The following is a 23,101-nucleotide window of genomic DNA, read 5'->3' as shown; positions in this document are numbered from 1 at the left end:
TCTGACGTGGCAGCTCAGGGCTCCAAAGGCGAGTCATCGCTGCAAAGATCTTGAATCTCTAAATTATACAGGACAGGTAGCTGAATCCATGTGCTGCTTAATAGAATGCTAGATCAGAAAGGGATTGCTGTGTTCAGCATGCTGCCTCGGGGATAATCTGACCCGGGGAAGAGGAGTCTGGTAAAAGGGAAATGCAGGATGTTTTGCATTAAGCCAGATGACAAGGATATTCTTACTTTGGCTGTAAGCCAGTCATGTGGTAAACAAGTATTTTTCCATCCTCTTCCACTTGCCCAGCCCTGAGAGGTGAAGCAACCAAGCAGCGTTCATGCTTACTGGATAATAAAAGGATGTTTATAAACTAGGACCTATAAGAACAGGTTTGAGTGATTATAACATTACATGGACACAGATTTCCCAAGACGTCTACTCTTAGGTCCATTTTGACGGGCTTCATCCATCAGCTAGCAAAGCACAGTGCCACAAAGTTTGGAAATTATTCTGGATTCGGGTCTTGGGTAGCCTCCGGTAACTGTAACACACCAATCTAAGTTAGATGCTCTAACCCTAAGAGAAGATCCCGATCGAAGGCAGCAGATTCCAAAAAGGGAAGTAAAGGCATCCCAGGAAGTGTACAAGATAATTCATGGGGGGCAGGAGAATACCTATTACTTTCTTTTTATTTTTTTTTAAATGCTGAGTGTTAAACCTGAGCTCTAGACTTGAGTTGAGATCAAGAGTCAGACGCTGAACTGACTGAGCTACCCAGGTGCCGTTGAATACCTGCTTCTATCTCTTAAAAAATCTTCAATATATATTTTTATGCTTATCTTATAGAATATTAAATATAGTAATATAGTAGTGAGTTTACAAAATTTATGAATGACCAGTTAAATAAGTAATTTTGTGCTCAAAATTTGGTTTTTTCATTGATGGGGCATTTAACCTTTTAGCTAATAGTATTGAAACTTTATTATGAATACAAATCACCTGGAGAAACTTGATTTTTCTCTGCTCAGTGCAAGAGTGATTAGAATTTGGGGAATTGATACATACTATCTAAGCTCACAGGAGACTGATTTATAAACCAAAATGCCAAATTTATCATTTTCTTGAAAACCGGACTTATCATTTATACATGTTAGACCTTTTTCTTGGACAAAGCAATTTCTCCGAGAATATTAAATATCAGACAAAAGGCTCGATGAACCTTAAAGTAGAAAGAAAATTTGGGGTTCCTAAAAGCTGTTTGCAAGAACCCAATGCAGCATAGTAGTGGGTTATTCTTGGGATAGAATAGTGGCTGACCGTGTGAATACTGGTTCTGTGTTCCAGCTGGGACTGTGCTGCCTACCAGCTGCTGTGTGACCTGGGGCTAAGTAAGGAACCTCTCTGTGCCTCTTTCTCCATCTGTAATAGTTCCTGCTCACTTTGAGCATCACCCACGGCAAATGCTTAGATCAGGGCCTGGCACAGGCTAAGAACCAATCAATGTTGGTGATTCTTCTCTGTTCTAAGCACGTTTCTTTCTAAAGAATTTCATTTTTGTCTAGAATCAGCAACTCCTGGAGGCATAGTCTTATCACTTAACAACCTCTTCTCACTATTCCTCAATTTCGTTTGGTGCCTTTGTTATGTCAGTATCTGAATCCCTTATGGTACCGGGATTCTTTTTGTATCCCCAGAACCTATCATGATGCCTAGCTCTGAAACACTGCCCTTAACAGTTCATGGCTTTACATGTGGCTCACAGCAGGTCTTTGGATTGCAGTTCATTTGGTCCAAATGGTATTGCTTTTGGCCAAAGTCATGAGCAGACTTAGAAAGAAAAGTATAGATCCCAGTCGCCAACTCAAAAGCTTCGGAGTCGAGCAGGTGGTTCAGGTGTGTGAAGAGGGCGCTGGTGGGGGAAGGGGAGAGCGGTGCTGACCTAGAGCATTTGTGCCCCAATAAAGACATCCAGATTTAGATTTTATAAACTTCTGTTAAGGCCAAGCAAGATCTCTGAGCAGATTTGGGGTCCAGTTTTTGAGCTCTGATATAGATTAAAATAGGTCTAGATAAAAACGTACAAATGTTCTACTGCAGTATGAATTTAAGGGCTAGAACAGTGTCATTTCTCTTTGTGTGAAACATCTCTCTCCAGGCCCATTGTAAAAATTAGTAGAAAGTCCTTCTCATTTCATAAAATGCATCAAATCATTTACATAATCAATATGTTAAGCACAGTATCGAAAATAAGTCCAAGTTTAAATGCTGCTGCATATAAATAAGGGCTCATAGTTCCTACTAAACGTTTCTCTCACTGGGCAAGTTTTAGGGTGAATGTTTCCTGATGCCCGCACCTTCTCTTATCAGTAATGCTTTTGCAGATTGTATTTAAAGGTGAGTTACTCCCAGGAAAACTCAAACATTTGGCTTATCTGTCCATTGTCTTTTAGACACAGAACAGCATTTTCTGAACTTCTCTAGAGTTCAGGGGCTCTTCGTACCAATCTCTCTTCCTAGCTGCTCACAGGTGCTTGCCCACAGGAAATGAGACGTATCTTGTGACCCAGTCACGGTGGTTGGGGCTCACTCCACCTTTCCATCACCCTAGTAATTACAAGCAACTGTGGCAGCAATTAGAATTTGTTCACCAAAGATGAAAGGCTGTCTGGTCAGCTCTTCTGGCAGGTGTCATTTCCCACAATGTCGAGCATATTTTGATTTTGTTCCTTTGATCTTATGCATCTCTCGTCATAGGACCTGCTAGAGGGATGTTTATGTGGCCCTTGGACATATTTTCTCTCCTCCCATTTGGATAATGCCATCTTGATTACCCTGGAATTTAGTTGAGAATGGGCTGGACACCTAAGCCTGTCTTCTCTCCCTCCTTCCGTCAGCCAGCCAGAAGGGGCATGTTGGAGAAGGAGGGAAAACATGGATTAAATAATACTGTGCCATGTTCGTTGATTGGTCACCCTCTACTGGGAACTGCGCTAAGGGCTTTATTAGCAGCTTTTCGTTCCATCTCGCATTCTGTTCTCATTCCCACTTTACAGGCAAAGAAATGGAGATGCAGAGGAGGGCCCAGTGACTTGCCCGAGGTCATATAGCTCTAGGTGGCAGGGTCAGTCCTTGAACAGGGTCCTTCTACCTGTAGAACCCACCAGGTTGTACTGGACCGTCCTCAGAGGCGGATAAAATCCAAGGCAGAATCAACTAAGTGTAAACAAGCCTGGGGACCACAGAGGAAGGGACGACTACTTCGGAGACCTATTGCTGGGAAAGCATTGCCAGGAGGGCCTGGGGCAGGTTGAGGGCTAAACGAGTAAGCCATCTTAGGCGTGGAGAAAATGAGGGGGAAGCAGGCCGACTGAGCAGAGTCTGGGGCCAGGAAAGCCAGTGCTCTGGGGCAGGGGTGGGGGCGAGAGACATGGCGGTAGGCGAGGGCTGCAGGGAGGAGAGCAGTGGGAGGTGCGAGAATTCCCTCGCATAGAAAGTGGACCGTGTGTGTAGATGGAGGAATATGGGCTTCATCATGGCACTTGCTCAGTGTGGAGGCAAAGGCTGCCCTTCTTCCACAGAGAGACAGTGCTGTGGGGAAGGGCTCTCCTGAGGGCTGCTCTTCAGCTGGGGGAAGTGCATGACCCGCCTGACCCTGCAGTGTGGCCCAAGAGAACAGAGGAAAAAGGCTTCCTGTGGCAGGCGCTTCTGGGAACTCCAGGAACACACAGCTGCGCTTCCCTCCCTTCCACTTCAGCCGTGTCTTCCCCACACTCTTGACCTTGTGCTGCCAGAGAAGGTCCTGCTACCCAGATACAGGGCAGACTCCAGGGACCTGAGGAATGTATTGAGCCCCCACTCAAGCAGGTTGAACGACACAAGTCATTTCTCACCCTCTGAATAAAATTTCTCTACAAACTCTGGTCCTAGACGAGTGACATGGCTGGTCTGGGATGTGGGTCTCCCAGCACAACTCAGCCTCTGGAAAGTTCATCCTTCTGGGGAATTCTTAAGAATGTAAAAGAGTTAGGTACCCTCTGTGACCCTGCTTCCTTTTCTTGTCCTTTATAAAACATTTTGGTGGAGCCCCTCCCCCCACTGTACTCTTGTCAACCCTCTCCTTGCAAGAAATCGTGTTAGTGTCTCCATTCCCAGCACCCTTCCCCAGCACTGGGCCTGCACTGGCCTGTTAATAAAGCTACCCACCCACGCCTTCTACTTTCTATGACTGTTCCAACATCCAGATTTCCCATGCCTGGAACCAAGCGAGCAGTTTGATTTTAATAGGAGCCTCTAATCATTTCATACACAGGTTTGGGCTAGCCAGAGACAAGGAAATAAATGTTTCAAATTTAAAAAAAAAATTCAGTGTATTCTCCCCTATTTCCACAAGTCACTAGGTTTCCAGGAACTAGTATTTGTGACCCGGCCATGGACATTAATGTCTTATTGTAAGTGAGGTCTCACAGAAACTAGAACGCTAAAGCCCCCCATTAGAGGGGGCACAGGTGATCTGAACTGATAAGGAATGTTAGCTGAGCCTCGTAGCTGCTTCTTACCAAGTTCTTAGCAAGCCTTCCTACATACTGGGTAAGGTGCAAGACTGAGGCCCCAGTTGAGAACAACAGAATTGATAGGAAGTCTGAAGAGCTGAAGGTTCTGGGATGGTCAAACAGCTTAAAAAATTTTTTTTTTATTATTGAAGTATAATTGATAAACCATGTTACATTGGCTTCAGGTGAACAACATAGTGGTTCAACAATTCTATACATTACACGGTGCTCCCCACGGTAAGTGTAGCTGCCATCTGTCACCATACAACATTATTACAATATTATTGACTATATTCCCTGTGCTGTACTTTTCATCACAAACAGCTTTGAAACAAGGCCAAGTCCTAGCTGTAATGGACTGAGAGGGGTTTCTATCTTAAGTCAAGGTTAGAGGTGAACGAGAGCCACACACACAACCATGACACCAACCCACCCAGATTCTTTGCATCCCTAACCCCTGTGGTGACCCAGGGCCAAAAGGCAACCATCTCTGTCTCACCACAGAAACCTTCAGGCCATCTTCATCTGACCTTTTCTTATTGGGCTATAGGTCTTGATAAAGAAACTAAGATAAATCAAGACATCACTCCTTTTTATTCCTTCAAGACACATATATCTAGCCCCTACTGAATGCCTGATATAGTGCTAGGTTGATACAGAGATGGATAAGACTATCTCTTCCATGAGCCCATGGCCTGGTTAGTGGGAGGCAGGGGAAAACAAGGGTAGACAATTAGATGTGACGGTGCCATGATAGAGACTGTAGAGAAGAGGAGGGGTGTGGGGTAGAGAATTAGACAAGGTTTCAGAGGAATGGACACTTGAGCTGACACTTGAGTGAAGTGACACTCTTCCCGGTGACTCCCAAACCCTAAATCAGTGGCTCCCTGTTTTGTGACTTTAAAATAAAATGTTCTTAATTACACTTGAATTTTAAAAAATCAATTCACTAATTTAAAAAAAAATCCTTATGTCAAATGTCCCTGCTTCTTCTCAAGAGGGAACTGTTTGGTGTTGAGTGTCTCAAAGCACCACGCTTCCACATTTGCATCTATCTGGAACTTGCCTTTTGGCCCTGGGTCACCACAGTCGGCAGTCTCGGCTTTTGCTGAGGAGAAGGCAGAGGAAGCTCATCAGGGCCACAGCAGCAGGTCATACAGATTCTTAGACATAAATGGTGTGTAACAAGTAGGCCGGTGGTCATAGAGCTCTATGTTTTCTCCAGTGGTATTCAGGGAGTGGAAGCCTAAACATCTTGCCACATTTAGAATGGGGAGAGAACATGTCAGGCCAGTAATGCTTAAAACCCAAGCATATCTTCTTAAGGGTGAATTGGGGAGTGATCTAAGATTAGCATTGATTTAAGGATTATAGGGAGGAAAATATCACATACCAGAACATACTGTGGGCTAAGCCATTTAGCCCGGTGGATCACTAATGGTGATGGGATCCTCTGGGGGATTACAATGCTGAGCATGAAGCATATCAATGATTATGGGACTAGTAGATAGGAGGTGGGTGATGGAGGAGTAGTCCTTCCAGGTCATGAGATCATGGCAGTGTGTGAGCTGCCAAGTTTCTCTGTCTACAGGAAATAGAAGGCTGACGTGCTAGTGAGATATGCCTGGGTCTAGTCCATCTTGAGGTCAGATTGCCCAGAGAGGGACACAAAGACCTCAAGTCTAGAGCATCCAAGAAGTAATGCCCAGGACCCTCATCTGATTAAACTCCATGTCTTTTGTACTCTAGTCATTATTTTATAATTCAATGGGAAAAAAAATCAATTTGTCACAATTTAATGTTTAGACCATGTTCCGAAATACATATGGTATGCAAAGCAAGATACATTTAATTTGAAATCACTCCCTCCCATGAATACATAAGTTCAATAGAGAAAAGATGATAATTACAAGCAAGCAAATCGTCCAAATGTATATTAGTGTTTAATCCATCAATGGAATGCCATATCCCTGTGTCTTCTCTGGTGTTGACTACATGGGTATTTGAAGTCTTCTAAAAGAAGATCGTATTCTTGTCTTCTCTATGCTGTCAGAAGCCAGGTTGTTGAGTGAGGATCCTAAGGGGGTCTTAACCCACGTGAAAAAGTACTAGTTAGCTGGGAAATACAATGATTTAAAGTTGGTTTGGGGAAAAATATCCCTTCAGCACAAGTTTATGAAGGCCAAGTGCCTCCCCAGTCATCATTTTCTCTGATGGTTGTTCTCAAGTGGGGTATGTTTATTTGGGATTGCCTGGATATGGAGACGTACATCTCCCATATCCCTTGTCTTCAAGAAGCACTGTTACGTAATCTTCTCCAAGTTCTGGGACCACTACTATCAGTCTCTAACTAAGGGGCTTAAGACGCCTGCCATTTTGCAATCTACCCTCACTAAGCAGAATGTTCTGTATGGAATCTTTACTGTGTGCTTGGCTTTCTATCTCATTGTCTCAGTTTGGAAAGGGCATAGATAAATGCTTCCTTGCTTATTGATGTTGAAGGTGGCCCCCAGGTTATCTACCTGAAGACCTTTAATGAGTCTGTGGTTGCTTTCTAGTAATACAAGGAGAACTTGTATTGATAGCATAGGTATCTTAGGTGGCAAAACTTTCTTATGAAGTGTCAGAAAGGTTTGGTCAGAGTGTTTTAGCTTAGGGATACCTGGTTCAAAGGGTTTCAGCTTTGGAGGAGGGAAGAAAGGGCATAGAATCCAAACCCCCAGGGCAGCTCCCATTTGTCCAGCTTGCAACCAGATCTGACTCTGCTGAACTACCAGGAACGCATGAGGAAGGAGGCCTTCAGGGCAGCAGGGATATTTTCTGAGCAAGGATTTAGTGCTGCTGATGTGTGGATCTTTTGGGTGGTTGTATGAGAGGAAAAGACTCCACTGTGAGTTCTGTGAGATAAATGATGAATCCTGCAAGACCCAGCTCTGGAATCTGGGAGAGGCTTTGTTGACCTTTGGTTGAGGTTGGACAGGATACAGTGGCCAAGCCTTTGCTTCAGGCAGGAGAGGAGGCAGGCAGAACACTGCTATTGGCCAGCTTTGAGTAGGCAACCTCCACCCTTCTACTGGTAAACAAATATCATTTCTTGACAATAAAATTGTTTCTCCCGAAATGGTTCTGAATCTCCTTCTTGTTTTGTCTAAGTCCCGAGAGGAATGAAGTAACCAGGATAAGCTTCAAAGATGTCAGTAAATACTGATGATAATAGGATGGCTAACATTTATCAGATATGCACTTCGTGCCTCCAAGAGAGGCGATCCTATTTTCATTTTACAGAAAAGGAAGATGAGTCTCAGAGGTTGCTTTGTTTGCCCAACGTCTCGCAGCTCGTAAGTTGTGGAGGAGGGGTTCGAAGTTAGGTCACTCTGACTCCAGAGTCTACACCTTTTGGCCACAGGAAGCTGCCTCTAATGAAAGAGTGTGTGTGTGTGTGTGTGTGTGTGTGTGTGTGTGTGTCCCTATCCTGTAGCACACTTGACAGAAACAACCATAGTAGAACCAAAGGCCTCCAAAGACTGTGAGTAGGGTGGAAATAGGTTTTTCCTTGGAGAGGAATGTTATTGATTAGTAGGGCTTTATATTGTGTATTGTGAGAGAATACAAATGACTCTGGGCACGTCATTTAACTCTCAGAATCAGCCTTGATTCCTGTCCTATAGAATGGGGTACCAATACCTACTTGATTAATGTCCCTGGGTTTTCTTGTGAAATAGATGACTTGTAGGACAGCACTCTGGCAACTCTATGGAGCATTATGCAAATTATAATTTTCCCATGTTTAGTCACAGACATAATGTTTTGTCATTTGCAAAGACGATATTAAAGATATTAAAACCTACTACAAGATAATGAAGGCTTTGGACGATAAATAATGTCCAGTGCCTTAAATTTATAGGTAATTAGTTAAAACTAGCTCTTGTTAGAGCAGACAGGGTTTTTTTCTTTACATAGGAAAGCCTTTTCTTCTTTACAAAAGGAATTGTGTTTTGTTGTTTGTGAACTGCATTATGTACAAGTCTTGAAATACAGGCAAAGAAGCAAGAAAGTGAAGAACACCCTAAAACTATTCACCCAGAGGTAATTATTGTAGCCATCTGGGTACACTGAGCCGACCTGATATGTCCAGATAACTGCGTTGGTGATTTTTATTATCAGTATTACATATAAACTCTGTTTCTAAAATATCCACCTGGAGGCTGAAAAAAACCTTGTAATCATTTCAGTTAGGATGATTTTCTATGAGTGCAGAAACTATTTTTATAGGCTTTTCCTTTTACTTCTCCTCCCCCCACCCAAATGCGTATGAGACAGAGAGAAACAGACCCAATCACTAAGTTATTGTTGTTTCCAGAGTAGATGCCTTTGAGCATTGTCTCCTTTCATACCACCCTCTTTCTTTCTCTCTCTGACATTTTCTAACACTGTGCTGTGTGTGTTTCTGCTCTTTGCCAACTGATGTGATTAATCTAATGTAAGTTTACTGTAGTGAAGAGCCCATCACCCATAATCAAGAGAGTAGGATTCTTTGAGGCTAGGACTGAGCATGGTGCCTGGCACATAGAAGGCCCTAGTAAATATTTTGTCATTTGTATGAAAGAAGTGTTCCCCCACTGCCATGTGACCTTGGGCCAATCAGTTAAACTCTCTGGATGTCTCTAATAGTTTCCAGTTATAATATTTTATAATTCTAGGCTTCCTTTCCTGAGATTTTGATTCTGATACTGTGGCTCATTTACCTGATGCAAAATTTTCACCCTTACTAGCCCTTTATAGGTGTGAAAAGCTAACAGCTGCTTTCTCTTTACTCGTTCATCGGACAATTTTCTAATTATTTTCTTAGTTATCTGCCTTTCGTCTTTTTTTTTTTTTAAAGATTTTATTTATTTATTTGACAGAGATAGAGACAGCCAGCGAGAGAGGGAAACACAAGCAGGGGGAGTGGGAGAGGAAGAAGCAGGCTCATAGCAGAAGAGCCTGATGTGGGGCTCGATCCCACAACGCCGGGACCACGCCCTGAGCCGAAGGCAGACGCTTAACCGCTGTGCCACCCAGGCGCCCCTATCTGCCTTTCGTCTTAAGCACCTATGTTTTGCTGAATAAGTTGGTTGATGAAGTAATTAGAAGAGGCAGTGAGCCTAAGGTGGGGGCCTTAACCGAAACTAGACTTCTTGCCTCATTGCTTAGCTCATTGGAACCAAAAGCAGTTCTAATCTATGAGTTTCCTTAAATACCCTTAGCAGTAAAACATTCCCACATGTGTAAGAATTATGGTTTCTTCATAAAAAACTATTTAACAAATGCATTAAATTGAAAGACACTGCTTCTTAATATGCTTGGGATGCTGCACAGAACAGCTGTGAACTTTATTAGCGTTCAGGATGCAAGGGGCAGTGGTGCTCTGAGGACCTGCCTTGGTTTTCATCAGACACTCCTCAGAATGTCTTTACAGTGCCTTGATGTCTATTACTGTTTCACTGGCAACAAAGTGCAAGCATCTTGGCCAGTTTTCCATTCTGTAGGACTAGAGGACTAGAATCTTTCTCCATGTTCTGTTTCTACTCTCAAGTTGTGTTCCTGGCCAAATGATATCAAGGCAACAGAACAAATAATTGGCACTTCACCTACTTTCCCAGGCTGAAATTGATCTAAAAGGGCTTCTGTCATTTGGGAATCTCTGGGTACTGTGGTAAGATCCCCAGAGTCCCCTGGTTATCTACTGCTGACATGCTGCAGTGTGCCACCAGGTAAGGCATAGACCATCTCCCTTCCCACGTGTACTTGATTTTCTGGACTTCTTTTCATTTCTTTCTTTCTTTCTTTTTTTTTTTTTTAAAGATTCTATTTATTTATTTGACAGAGATAGAGACAGCCAGCGAGAGAGGGAACACAAGCAGGGGGAGTGGGAGAGGAAGAAGCAGGCTCATAGCAGAGGAGCCTGATGTGGGGCTCGATCCCATAATGCTGGGATCGCGCCCTGAGCCGAAGGCAGATGCTTAACCGCTGTGCCACCCAGGCGCCCCCCCCCTTTTTTTAAAGATTTTATTTATTCATTTGAGAGAGAGAGAGAGAGAGACAGCCAGCGAGAGAGGAAACACAAGCAGGGGGAGTGGGAGAGGAAGAAGCAGGCTCCCAGCACAGGAGCCTGATGTGGGGCTCGATCCCAGAACGCCCGGGATCACGCCCTGAGCCGAAGACAGACGCTTAACGACTGTGCCACCCAGGCGCCCCTGGACTTATTTTCTATATCCTTACTTGATACACATTTTTTCAAAGGTTTTATTTAGGAAATATAAGTGCTCCAAGGGATTTTGAAGAGAACTCTTGTTTGTGTCAACTTTTCAAGCATATAGACTTTAATCCAAGACCCTATTCTTTTGCAAGGACTTCACCTTTATGTCTATACACAAGCAGGACATGAGTTGCCTCAAAAATTAAGACAGAATTGGTTGATTAGATTCTGCTATTTTCTCCTCTAACTGAATTTACCTTGTTGCCTACATGTATTTTTTTTAATCCATAAATATGCCCTTCTTTATGTTTCCAAGTAGCAGAACTTTTAAAAAGTTTTGTTTAAGCAATCTCCACATCCAATGTGGAATTCACAACCCCAAGATCGAAAGTTACCTGCTCTATTGACTGAGCCAGCCAGGTGCCCCGCGACAGAATGTTTTATTTGCCTGCGTATGTGTTTTCTGCTTTATTGAGGTATAATTGACATATAATATACTACACATACTTAAAGTGTACCATTTGCAGAGTTTTGGCATATTTACACCCATGAAAGCATTATCACAACCGAGATAATGAACATACCATTGCCCCCAAAAGTTTCTTTGTGCCCCTTTATAATCCTTAATCCCTACCCCTTTCAGTCTCTCCTCCAGCCTCCTTGGGCAACAACTGATCTGCTTTCAGTTTTTTTGCATTCTTTTTTGCTAGCTTCTTTCATTCAGCATAATTATTTGGATTCATCCACATTGTGACATAACAGCAATATTTCATTCCTTTTGATTGTTGAGTAGTGTTCCATTATATGGGCATACTGTAGTTTATTCATTCATCTGTTGATGGAAATTTGGATTGTTTCCTGTTTTTGGCTATCACTCATAAAACTGTTGTGAACATTTATGTGCAAATCTTTGTTTGGACATAGGCTTTCATTTCTCTAGGGTAAATTCCTAAGAATCTGGATCATATAGTAGTCTATGTTTGACTTTTTAAAAAATTGTCAAACTGTTTTCTGTAGTGGTTGTACCATTTTATGTTCCTACCAGCAATGTATGAATGTTCTAGTTTCTCTGCATTCTCTTCAACACTTGATGTCATCAGTCCTTTTAATTTTAGCCAATTTAATAACTATTTAATTTTAATTTGAACTTCCCAAATGATTAATGATATTGAGCATTATTTCATGCGCTTATTTGCTATCCGTATATCTTCCTTGGTGAAATATCTGTTCAAATCTTTTCCCTACTTTTTAAATGGATTGTTTGCTTTCATATTAGTGGATTTTGAAAGCTTTTTAGAAATCTTTTATCTACTATATGCTTTAAAAAATATTTTCTTCCACTCTGTGGCTTATCTTTTCATTCTCCTAACAGTTTGTTTCAAAGAGCAGAAGTTATTAATTTTGATGGAATACCATTTATCAGTTTGTTCTTTTATGGGTTATGTTTTGGTGTTATATCTAAGAAATGTGTGTCCAACCGCAGGTCATGAGGGATTTCTCCTGTGTTTCCTTCAGACATTTTATGAGTTTACATTTAGCTTTTTTTTTTAAATTTAACATTTAGTTTTGTGATCCATCTTGATTTAATTTTGTCTAGGGTGCAAGGTATGGATCAAAGTTCATTTTATTTGCATGTGGATATCTAATTGTTTCAATGTTATTTGTTGACAAAGCTATCCTTTCACTAGTGAATTGCCTTTTTATTATTTTTGAAAATCCTGTATGTTGTTCATATATGTGTCTTTGCACCAATACCCAATTGTCTTGATTACTGTAGCTTTATGATAAATCTTAAAATCAAGTAGTGCTTATTCTCCAACTCTATTCTTCTTGCCTGCTTGTGCTTTTACTTACGAGTATTTTGTCCTTACGTCTACAGTACTAGGTCAAGCGTGTTAATTATAATGAAAAATAACTTTCATTTACCAAGGCTTATTACTATTCAGAGAGGTAACAAGAGCATGAACAATGGAATCAGATCTGGTTCTGAATCCCAGTTCTACCATTACTAGCTGTGTGACTCTGGTCAATTTGCTTATCATCTCAAAATCGCAGGTTCCTCTACTGTAAAATGGGGATGATAATATGTACCTTACAGCAGTGTTTTAAGGATCGAATTAGAAAATATATAACCTCTGATATAATTTTTACTTAATATGCATTATTTTTAGCATAATAAAAATCCAGTATTTAGTTACCTAAGGAACATCTTTGGCATTCCATTTCTCTTATTTTATTTTCATTTGAAGTGACTTTTGAGTGATTCTTGTTTAGTTTTAAGAATTAGATATAATTTTGAGGTTTGGACTTATAACTTGAACATGTTTAGATACAGCAAAATGTACTAGTGTTTCTCATACATCCATGTTACATTCAAATGGATGGGTTAAAATATCAACAGAGTGATGATTGAATAAAGTTGTTTGATGCTGGAGGTATATAGGGACAGAGATTTGCTGTCACCTTTGAGTCATAGAAAATTCTAGCTAAGGAAAATCCAGCTCCGTAGGATAGTGCATGCATGGAAGATGAATAATGAATATAAATCTACATTTTTCTCTTATGGTAACTTGGGGTAGACATCGATCCATCTCTGCTGTGTCTAGGTGAAGGCATAACTTGAGTTTTCATTGGAAGTTGAATTAATATATTAAAAACCCTACACATCATAAGAGAAAGACTAAAACTGAGTAGAAGTGGATAAAAATGTGTATAGGTGATTCACAGTTGAAGAAGCCAAAACTTTACATAAACATATGAAAAGAGCCTTAATTTCACTTGTATGTAGTGAAATGCAAATGAGAGCAACAACGAAATATCATGTCAGGCACATCGTATGGGGAAAAAGTAATAAAGTTGATAACATCAAGTATTGGGAGGCATGTTGGGGAAAGGAACACATTTATGGCTAGGGAGTATAAATTGTAAGACTACTTTTGAAAGCTATTTGAAAATACCTAATAAAGTTGAGTATGTATATACACTGTGATCTAGCACTTCCTTTTCTTGGTACCTGCCCCAGAGAAACTTTCATCCATATGCACAGAGAGACATGTACAAAGATATGCATTGCAACATCGTTTGTAATAGTGAAGAATTGAAAATAGTCTGTCTCCTCTCTCCTTCTGTTTCTCTGTCTCTCTGCCTCTCTCTCTATCTCTCTCTCTTACACACACACACCCCTCAAGTTATTTTCTAAACCATTGCAAGTCATAGTACTCATGGCACTTTACCCCTAAAGCTATTTTTTAAAATAGAGTTCTGAAGCAAATATAGAAAAATGTCGGGGCTCCTGGGTAGCGCAGTCGTTAAGCGTCTGCCTTCGGCTCAGGGCGTGATCCCGGGGTTCTGGGATCGAGTCCCACATCGGGCTCCTCGGCTGTGAGCCTGCTTCTTCCTCTCCCTCTCCCCTGCTGTGTTCCCTCTCTCGCTGGCTGTCTCTCTGTCACATAAATAAATAAAATCTTTAAAAAAAAAAAAAGAAAAATGTCAACTTGTTTGGTTTTGCTGGTGGGAACACACAGATCTGTTATTTTCTGTCCCTCTCTGTATCCGTGAGATGTTAAAACTTGAAAGTAAACATGAAAATTTTAAAAAGAATCATGACATTTGTTTCTCTGCTTTCTTTTCCTCTTTACAAATGTCTTGTAATTCCTCACCTGAAGACAAGCATCTTTTCCATTGTGCATCTTGTTTGATTTAGATCTATCATACATCTTCGGCTCTTTTCTTCCCATGATTTGAAATAACTCCACGGTAACTATTTTGCGTTCAGAGTTGTTTTAGACATCTCCTGGCTGCTAGTGATCTCTGTTCATTATCGTATTAAGCTCGTTGCACCTCGTGAGCTTGCCTCTTTGCTGTTCGCAGGGGTTTGGATTAAGATTGGAACTTCACTTTTGCATTTCATGACGGCTTTGCAGGGCTTGTTTTCTTAACATTGCTTCACCTGCCTGTCTTGGTATGTAAGATATTTATATGTAGGGAGGGATATTTGTTTTAGTGTATGATAGATACTTAGAATGAAGATTAGGTCATGCACTCCTAGCTGAGAATTTCCAAAGCATATCATAAACAATTCTGAGTCTTCAGAACAGAGGCTTGGGGTGCCCCCTACACAGTATTTTTGGCTGCCACAATGGCCTCTCTGCCCATGTCAGGCTCACTTTATGTGTACATACTTCAAGTTCCCTATTTTCTTTCATCTGCCTCTTTGGTAAACAGACGACAGAAACTTCCTCTGCCTGATCTCTCTATGACATACTGCAAATTTAGCTCAGACGCCAGCTGGCTGTGTGTCTCTGGCTATTCATAGAAAGATAGGGTTTACCTTCCTTCCTTCTGGAGAAATCTGTGACTTTTCATGGGTTCGAATCTATTTTCAAAGGGCTATTTGGAATCAGAGCTACTAGGTAATGGGAAAAGTTCTTTTTTGTAATACTTGAATACTCTTTTAAAAAATACACTGATGAATCATTTCTCATGTGTGTTGGCCGTACCGTGCTTACTTTTGAATGATTTTCTCTTCTTGCATTCACGGGTGTTGTAAAGCCATGACCCCCATCCTCTGCTGGTTGTCACGAAGCATTTGCAGGAGTACCAGGTGGCAGGGAATGCAGACGGAGCAGAACACTTAGCTCAGCCACTACATCTGTCCGAGTGCCACTCTGGTCCTGGCCTGGTCCTCGATACTAATTTTGATCCAGAAACAATCCCTAAGTCAGCCCATAAGATATAGGCGGGGCTCTGAGACTGACCTGGAAGTCTGGCCCTGGGTGGCCAAAGTTTCAAGATAAGCTGGAGCCAATGGGGTTTCTAGGGAGCCCTGGGCAAGATGTGCTTATTTCCCAATTCAGAAGTGATATTTTCTTGTCAGTTTAGATTTCCTGCCCAGGACAGTTCAGATCTAGATGGGTTTCAGGACAGTATTCATGAAGACATTTGTCTCGTCGCTTTTGGTAATTTTCATAAATCATTTAACACCACAGATATCACTAATTGCCACTTCCCTGTTATTCTTTTTATTCGGATGCCCTAGATTTGGAAACTGGTAACTGGACTGTAAGTTTCTTTAGGGTGAGGACGGGATGTTTTTAATTTTGTATTCCTAACATCCACCACAATGTCTAGGGTGTAATTTCTTCTCAATAAAGGTCTATGTCTAGAACATACGGCTGAATAAATGGCTGTAAAACATATCCCAAGGTCACTGTCCTTTTTTCTCTTCTTCTGTCCTTCTTGTTTACTCTTCTTGTTTTCATCTCTTTTAGAACAAGCTCTTAGATGATTGCCAGCATCATGCACTGCTTTCTGAAACTCTTCCTGCACACTTCTTCCTCAAATTTTGTTCCTTTAAAAAAAATAAATCTTTTTTTTCTTCTTGGGCTTTGTCTTTCATATCTTAAATGATTTTAAACATTCTTCATGGGGCGCCTGAGTGGCACAGCGGTTAAGCGTCTGCCTTCGGCTCAGGGCGTGATCCCGGCGTTGTGGGATCGAGCCCCACATCAGGCTCCTCCACTATGAGCCTGCTTCTTCCTCTCCCACTCCCCCTGCTTGTGTTCCCTCTCTCGCTGGCTGTCTCTATCTCTGTCAAATAAATAAATAAAATATTTAAAAAAACATTCTTTGTATCTCTATCTGATGCTTCTGCTCTCTCGGGTTCTTTCTGGTTGTTACACCTGCTGACTCCTGCTTGCAGTTAATTGCTTCCACATGGGGCTTGTGGCTGGGGTTTGTGAGCTCCTTCTCTTCAGCGGTGGTTTAACTGTGGGTGTCCTAAGTTGCTTGTATTGAAGACACATCTCTTCAGACAGGTTTTGTTTCTTCTTCTCAACACCCTACGGACATCCTTGGCCTAGAACCAATTTTATGCCTATTTTTCAGCTTGAAAGTTTCTGGACTGTGCAGGTATTATGAATTCAAAACCCCACATGAGGACAGATTCTGGGAATGGAAATGCTCAGTGGGGACACATTTATTCCCCCATCGGGAATCTAGGCCAAGGCATTGCCTTTCCATCTACCTGTGAGAGTGTTTGGCTTTTTTGTCAACATCAATTCATTTCAAGAATCTTTCTTCAAGACCACTTCAAGGATTTTTCTCTATGTGAGGGTGTCAGTTCTAGTTCTTCACCTCATCTCCCATCCCTGAGTGCTGGGCAAATCATACAATCTCTCCAAATGCTCAGATTCCCTAGCTTTTCATTCTAAGAAATCATTACCTTTCAAATGATGATAATAAGACTTAACAACGAGGTTCTGAGAGATGTGTCTCCCCGGATAGGGATGTTACGAGACTCGACTAGTAGAAGAGATAAAAGGCATTTTGGAAAAAAAAAAAATTAAAGCACTCTGTAATTAGGTTTTGTTTCTTCTTCTAGATACCCTAGGGGTATCATTGGCCTAGAATGAATTTTTGGTAGTATTATTACTAGTATACTCTTTCCCACAGACTCTTTACCTTTTCCTTTTTTTTTTTTTAAGATTTTATTTATTTATTTGACAGAGAGAGAGACAGCCAGTGAGAGAGGGAACACAAGCAGGGGGAGTGGGAGAGGAAGAAGCAGGCTCCCAGCAGAGGAGCCTGATGTGGGGCTCGATCCCAGAACGCCCGGGATCACGCCCTGAGCCGAAGGCAGACGCTTAACAACTGAGCCACCCAGGCGCCCCTTTTCCTTCCTTCTTCTACATTACATCTCCTCGACCATTTGTCGAGTTTGTGGCCAAGTAGGGTGGCCTTCCACTTAGGCAGAGGATGAACTGCAACCTCCCGGCTGATTGGACCTTATTGAGGATGATGATTACTGTGGCTCTGTTATTTACCTCTCCACTCATGACTCTGCATATCACTCGGTTCCTTGCTAGAGTGTTGGTGTTGGTAACCCTTGGGCAGTAGTTATTATTTTAGTTAAGTGCATTGGTTTTTTAGTTGAGGTCTTAGTAGCACATGAAATTGTTTGTATAGTTCTGATACTTTGGAGAACCATGGAACTGCTGCCTGAATACAGACCTTTGTAGTTAGCTGTCTAAGGCATGCCACTGAAGGAGGGTATCAATGGGTATAGTTGTTCTGGAAGCTACAGCAAACCTTTAAATGCATGTCAAGAGGAACACTGGTAGTTACAATCAAGAATTTTTACTATATGAGCTCACATAACACACCCATTATATGTTATAAAAACTTCAGTTTGAACAAGCCATGTCATAAAAGGGGCCACAGAATCAGCAAAGCCAGTCTTATAATGACAGGCCAACCAGTTTTAGATATTGGGGTTTTCTTGGCTTTTTATTTGAAGCCAAGCTCTCAAACAAGAGCATTGACTTCGCTTCGGGTCAAATGAAGTCATAATTTGGGCTGGGTTAGTCCTTGTTTAAATCACTTAGGTAAGGTTTAATTTGTTGAACCAAACCCTGGAACCAGTTCAGTTGCCAGAACAACATATAATTATATAACTTTTTTCACAAGACTCAAGAGAAATGTTTCATAGATATAGTGGGGATTCAAAGAGAATATGAGGCTAAGATGGAAAGTGCTTGTAGAGATGGCAGTAGAAGAAATGGAAACAGAAAACATTTGTGAAAGTCTAGTATCCGTTCTTTGTATAGTTCTTTATGCCAATTAATACACTCGAAATATTTTTCAAGTTTTCAAATACTGAATCTCTATTTTCATGGAAAGTGTGACATACTTATAAGAGGGCTAATGATGGTTGTATATCTTTCAGAGTTTTCTATGGCATACCTTTACTTTATATGGAATACTTACACAACTGCCCTATTTCCACTTAGCTGTGATAATTGCCTGCCACATACATAGATGACATAAATTCCCAGCTAATTCAGACTTCTCTTTTTTATGCGCTTAAGAGTTAGTCCAACCCTTCATGAAACCTATTTACCAGACCTCCTAACAAATAGACTGATTTGAAGATAGGTTCTCGTCTTATCTTCTGTCTGCCATTTGTTTTAGATATTAATGAGTCACAAACTGCCTCAGCAGTCTGAAAGAGACTGAGAAAGAGCAGAGGGCCTGAACTGTCAGAAAACAGAATCGTGTCCTTGGGCAAATCTGAGGGTGGTTGGGTAGGTTGTATAATCAAGTGATAACAGGAACGATGATTAAAATCAACAACCACTTCACAAATCTTAAAACTAAAATGCATGCTAGATTTAGGAGAAATCTCAAAGACATAGCATATAAACTTTGGTTACCGTTGTGGAACAGTCGGTGGAAGTTTGTGCAAGGAGCCATGCACACAGACCAGTTCAGTTAGGCTGATTTATGCCGAGCATCTAGCTTGCTGCTCCTGTGGGGTAGATGGGAGTAAGCCCAGTTCTTTACCCTGTGAGTTCTTAGTCTTGGAGGGAAGATACCACACAGCTATCTATGCTCACGACAAAACAGCTTTGCCTGGAGCACTTGGTGTGCATGGGCCAAGCTTCATGCCTGCCTAGGGCTTTATTTACTGACATTATCTTGAATTCTCTCATCAGATATTCTAGTTCACAGATGGAGAAGCAATGTTTTTTCCCCTGCATTTTATCGTGTTAACAACACAATATGTTAAGTGCTTTGCCAAGGACTTAGACTGAAGACTGGTAGGCAAAAGTCCAGTCTTGGCTCTGCTATACACCTATGGGGTCTGGAGGAAATTTCTTAATTTTTTTGAGCCACAGTTTTCTCATCTGTAAAACAGAGATAGTAATATCTACCTCAGCTCTCAGCTTCAATGTCAATATTCTCAGAAAAGCCTTATTCCACCGTCCTAAGGAATCTTGTTCCCATCTCCCCGGTCACTGGATCCCATTACCCTGTTTTAGTTTTGGGATAGCCTTTATCACCATCTGAAATGATGTCATATGCCATTGGTTTCCATGACTACTGGCAGCCTCCCCACTTGAATGTAAATTTCGTGAGGGCAAGGACTGAACCCCAAATCTGGTTCCTGGCACATAGTAGGCATTCAGTAAGTGTTACATGAATGGGCAGTGAACTAGGCAACAGTTAATAGAGATAGAAAGGAGAAGGTGACTGTACTTAATGGTTAATGTCCTTGTGAACAATTCCATTATGTTCCTTTAGAAAGAAAACATCATTGCATGCTTTGAACACTGCTATTAAGGTAGGTAGAAGGGTTTGAGTTTTTGCTTTTGTTTTTGTTTTTTTTACCATAAGGAAGGTCTGAAAATAAATTTCATTTCGTCACCCATTGCATGGCAGTCCGTCCCTGACCTGAGCTGGGCTCCAACGAAAGGAGCAGGGAGACAAATACAACACACAGACACAGAACAGAATCTTTTCTACATGTGACTGTGGGAGATGCTGAGAGAAATGTGTACCCAGAGCTCACCTGAGTAGGTTTTAGCCTTCAGTTTCTCCCACAAGCATTAACCTCAGAGCGCGTGACATGTCTTACTTTGTCTACAGAAGGCACCTCCAGCCTCCACTGACTTGTTGTTTCTCTTTGCCATTGTTTCAGGATTCTGAGAAGCGAACCCCGCTTCACGTGGCTGCGTTTCTGGGAGATGCAGAGATCATCGAACTCCTGATTCTGTCAGGTAAATACCGGCTGTACTTAAAAGTCAGTTGCAAATAAAAATTTAAATGACCAAATCACTAGATCGACTATTACAATGAACCCAAACAGATTTCTTTATTGTGCTCATGGAAGTGAAGTTGATCAGCGATTTTATCAGTAGACAGCAATGCAAGAGGGTGTTCTTAATAAAAAATGACGTCTTTAGTAATACGTTTATATTGCCTTGAAAGTCTGATTTCTGACTAATCAGGCCCAGTATTATAGAAGAATTCAGTAGATTTTAATATCTTTTCATTTTTTTATTGTTAAAAAAATAAACAAAACTGATTCCTTAAAGCCTACATGAACAAATACCAATGTACGTAAATGTATTTACGTACATTTAAATGTATTTACGTACATTTACGTACATTTAAATTATGTGGCAAAACAATACTATGTTTTGTCTATGGATACATGACTATGACTATGACTATGACTATGACTATGTAATATGTGGCAAAACAATACTATGTTTTGTCTATGGATACATGACTATGACTATGACTATGTAATAAAACATGGAAGGAAAGGAAACATCAATTTCCAGGTAGTGGTTACGTCTGAGGAGGCTGGTTGTATGAGAGAAATTTTCAGGAAGGGTAAAAAAGAGACTATAACTCTGTAAAATATTTTATTTAAAAAAGATTGGAAGCAAATATGGCAAACGTAGTTTTGTGCTATTATTCTCTTAATTTTTTTTAATGTATTTTAAATATCTCATCGGATTTAGAAATGTCAATGCTTTCATTTTTGGAAACCTGTGTGCTTGGTACATCTCACCAAACTGGTTTCCAAAACTAATATATGCTTTCTCCCTTGAGTATTTGCTAGACAAATCCCTAGAACGAATCTGAGCGCACGCACGTGTCTTGGTGTGGATTGCAGACCAGCTGGCTTTTCCTCTCCTCCTTTTTGTTTAGGGAGATTAAAATCTGGAGGAAATACTTCTGCCCACAGACTATGCAAAAGGCCTATACTAAGGTTTTGCCTTTGTTTGCAGTAGTAAAGGGTGACTGTAGAATTCCAAAGTAAACTATGCAAAGGTAGGAGCTATGCATGTATTTACACAGATAGGAACACTATAGAAAAAAAAATTCGAGAATTGTGCTGTGATACACCGGGATGATTCACATTGCCCTTATTTTGTTGTGTTCATGTTCTGGAGATGGATTTTCCCAGGAAACAAGTATTCTGTGCCATACAACGCCTGTGCCCCGTGCTCGTGACAATTGCACAGAGCTGAAGTTAGATTTTGTGTTGCATTCCTATGCTTTCAGGAACAAGCCTTCCTTCTGACAGTTTTAAAGATGTTCCGGGGCTGTGTTCCAAACAAACATGTATTGTTTGGTGCTGGCCCAGACTATGGCTAAGAGCCAGTACGCACCTGGCCGGTGGCCCTGGCAGTGGAAATTTGGTCCATGGAAGATAGTAGGCACAATCGGTGGGGATGTAAAATAAAGAATTTTGTGGGATGACACCAAAGTGGTCCCAACCATCCAAATGTATTAAGACACATCTCAGAGTCTCAGAGGAATGCTTAGCTCATGAATGTGCAAATTCAAAACTTTGCCTTCAATGCCCAGCTTTGGTTTTGTTTGTTTGTTTTTCCATTTCTGAAGGAAGATTTAATCCTGCAGCATGAAGTTAACCATCTGTTTTCCTCAGGCATCTGTGGGCTGGTGACTTTTGAGTAATGTGGTTTCCCATCACCTTCATGTGAGATGGAGTCCACCAGCCTCTCTTACATGGAGTTCGTCCCGTAGAGCCTGGAGAAATTGTTCCATAGATCTGGATCGGCACCGCTGTTTGGTCTCGGAATTACTGAGCCGTTAGCCTCACTGCTATAATTTTGGATGGCACATGCTATGGAATTTGTCCTCCTCCTCATATCAAATTAGGAAGGCTTAGGGCATGGGAGAGCATTGGGAGAAGTGCTTTAGAAATTTTACTCAATTGTGGAAGCTTAGACAAACTCTTGGAATTCACATGGCTTTAATTTCCCTGAAAGGTCCTTTATTCAATTTGTATATTAAATTCCTAAAGAAATATCATCACAAGAGCATGATGATTTCATTTCTGAGCTTACATCTGGCAGCTGACCCTTCAGGGAATCCAACCAAACTGTTTTCCAATTTAATAATGAATGAGGTGCTAATGATTCCCATGTTGGACGAATAATTTGGCCTTGCCAGAATAGCCCATTACAGCTGTGTACTCCATTGTTGTATTAACTTACAGAGCGTGGTGTAACCCAAGCCCACTAAATTCCTACTGACTATCTCCTAGTAGCCAGGCAGATGGAACCCTGAATGCCTCAGAGTAGAAAGGGAGGAATTCAGGCTTTGAAACTTTCCTCTTTTTCTAACGGCTAGTTCAAATTCTGGCTTGATTTCCCCGCCCCTGCCTCTGGCTTCTGTTTGGGAACTAACCGAGCCAGGATTAAGGCGAAGAGAAGGTTAAGAGCTTGCTAAATCATTTGCTGGAGATGTATGAATGAGATCAGGTGAACCAATCCTGGCTGAGTTAAGAGACTAGGGTTGAGCTCCAAGAAGCAGAGCACATGGAACAATGAGCTCAGCGACAGTACCCTATATATAGAGAAACCTGGGGTGTACAGGGGTTCAACTGCTGGGCTGAAGGAAGGAAACTGGAAGTACCCACCTTTTTTTTTTTTTAAATTTTTTGCTGCTGCTTCTTTTTTTTTTTTAAATGTTTTTTTATTATATTATGTTAGTCACC

The 23,101-nt window shown here is 41.2% G+C and overlaps 1 protein-coding gene across 10 annotated transcripts in view; it reads left to right on the top strand.

The window, feature by feature from the left end:
* ANKRD44 (ankyrin repeat domain 44) overlaps positions 1-23,101 on the top strand; it is a 239,429-nt gene that overhangs the window by 58,526 nt on the left and 157,802 nt on the right. For all 10 annotated transcript variants that reach the window (XM_034654901.1, XM_034654900.1, XM_034654894.1 and 7 more), the window contains one exon: positions 20,261-20,339. Coding sequence is in view for 8 of the 10 variants with exons in the window: in XM_034654894.1 (XP_034510785.1) it covers positions 20,261-20,339 (79 nt within the window). In the remaining 2 variants the exon portion in view is untranslated. The remainder of the gene's footprint in view (positions 1-20,260; positions 20,340-23,101) is intronic.

Source organism: Ailuropoda melanoleuca, chromosome 2, assembly GCF_002007445.2.
Source record: "Ailuropoda melanoleuca isolate Jingjing chromosome 2, ASM200744v2, whole genome shotgun sequence".
Lineage (NCBI taxonomy): Eukaryota > Metazoa > Chordata > Mammalia > Carnivora > Ursidae > Ailuropoda > Ailuropoda melanoleuca.
This window is presented reverse-complemented; position numbering and strand designations above follow the sequence as displayed.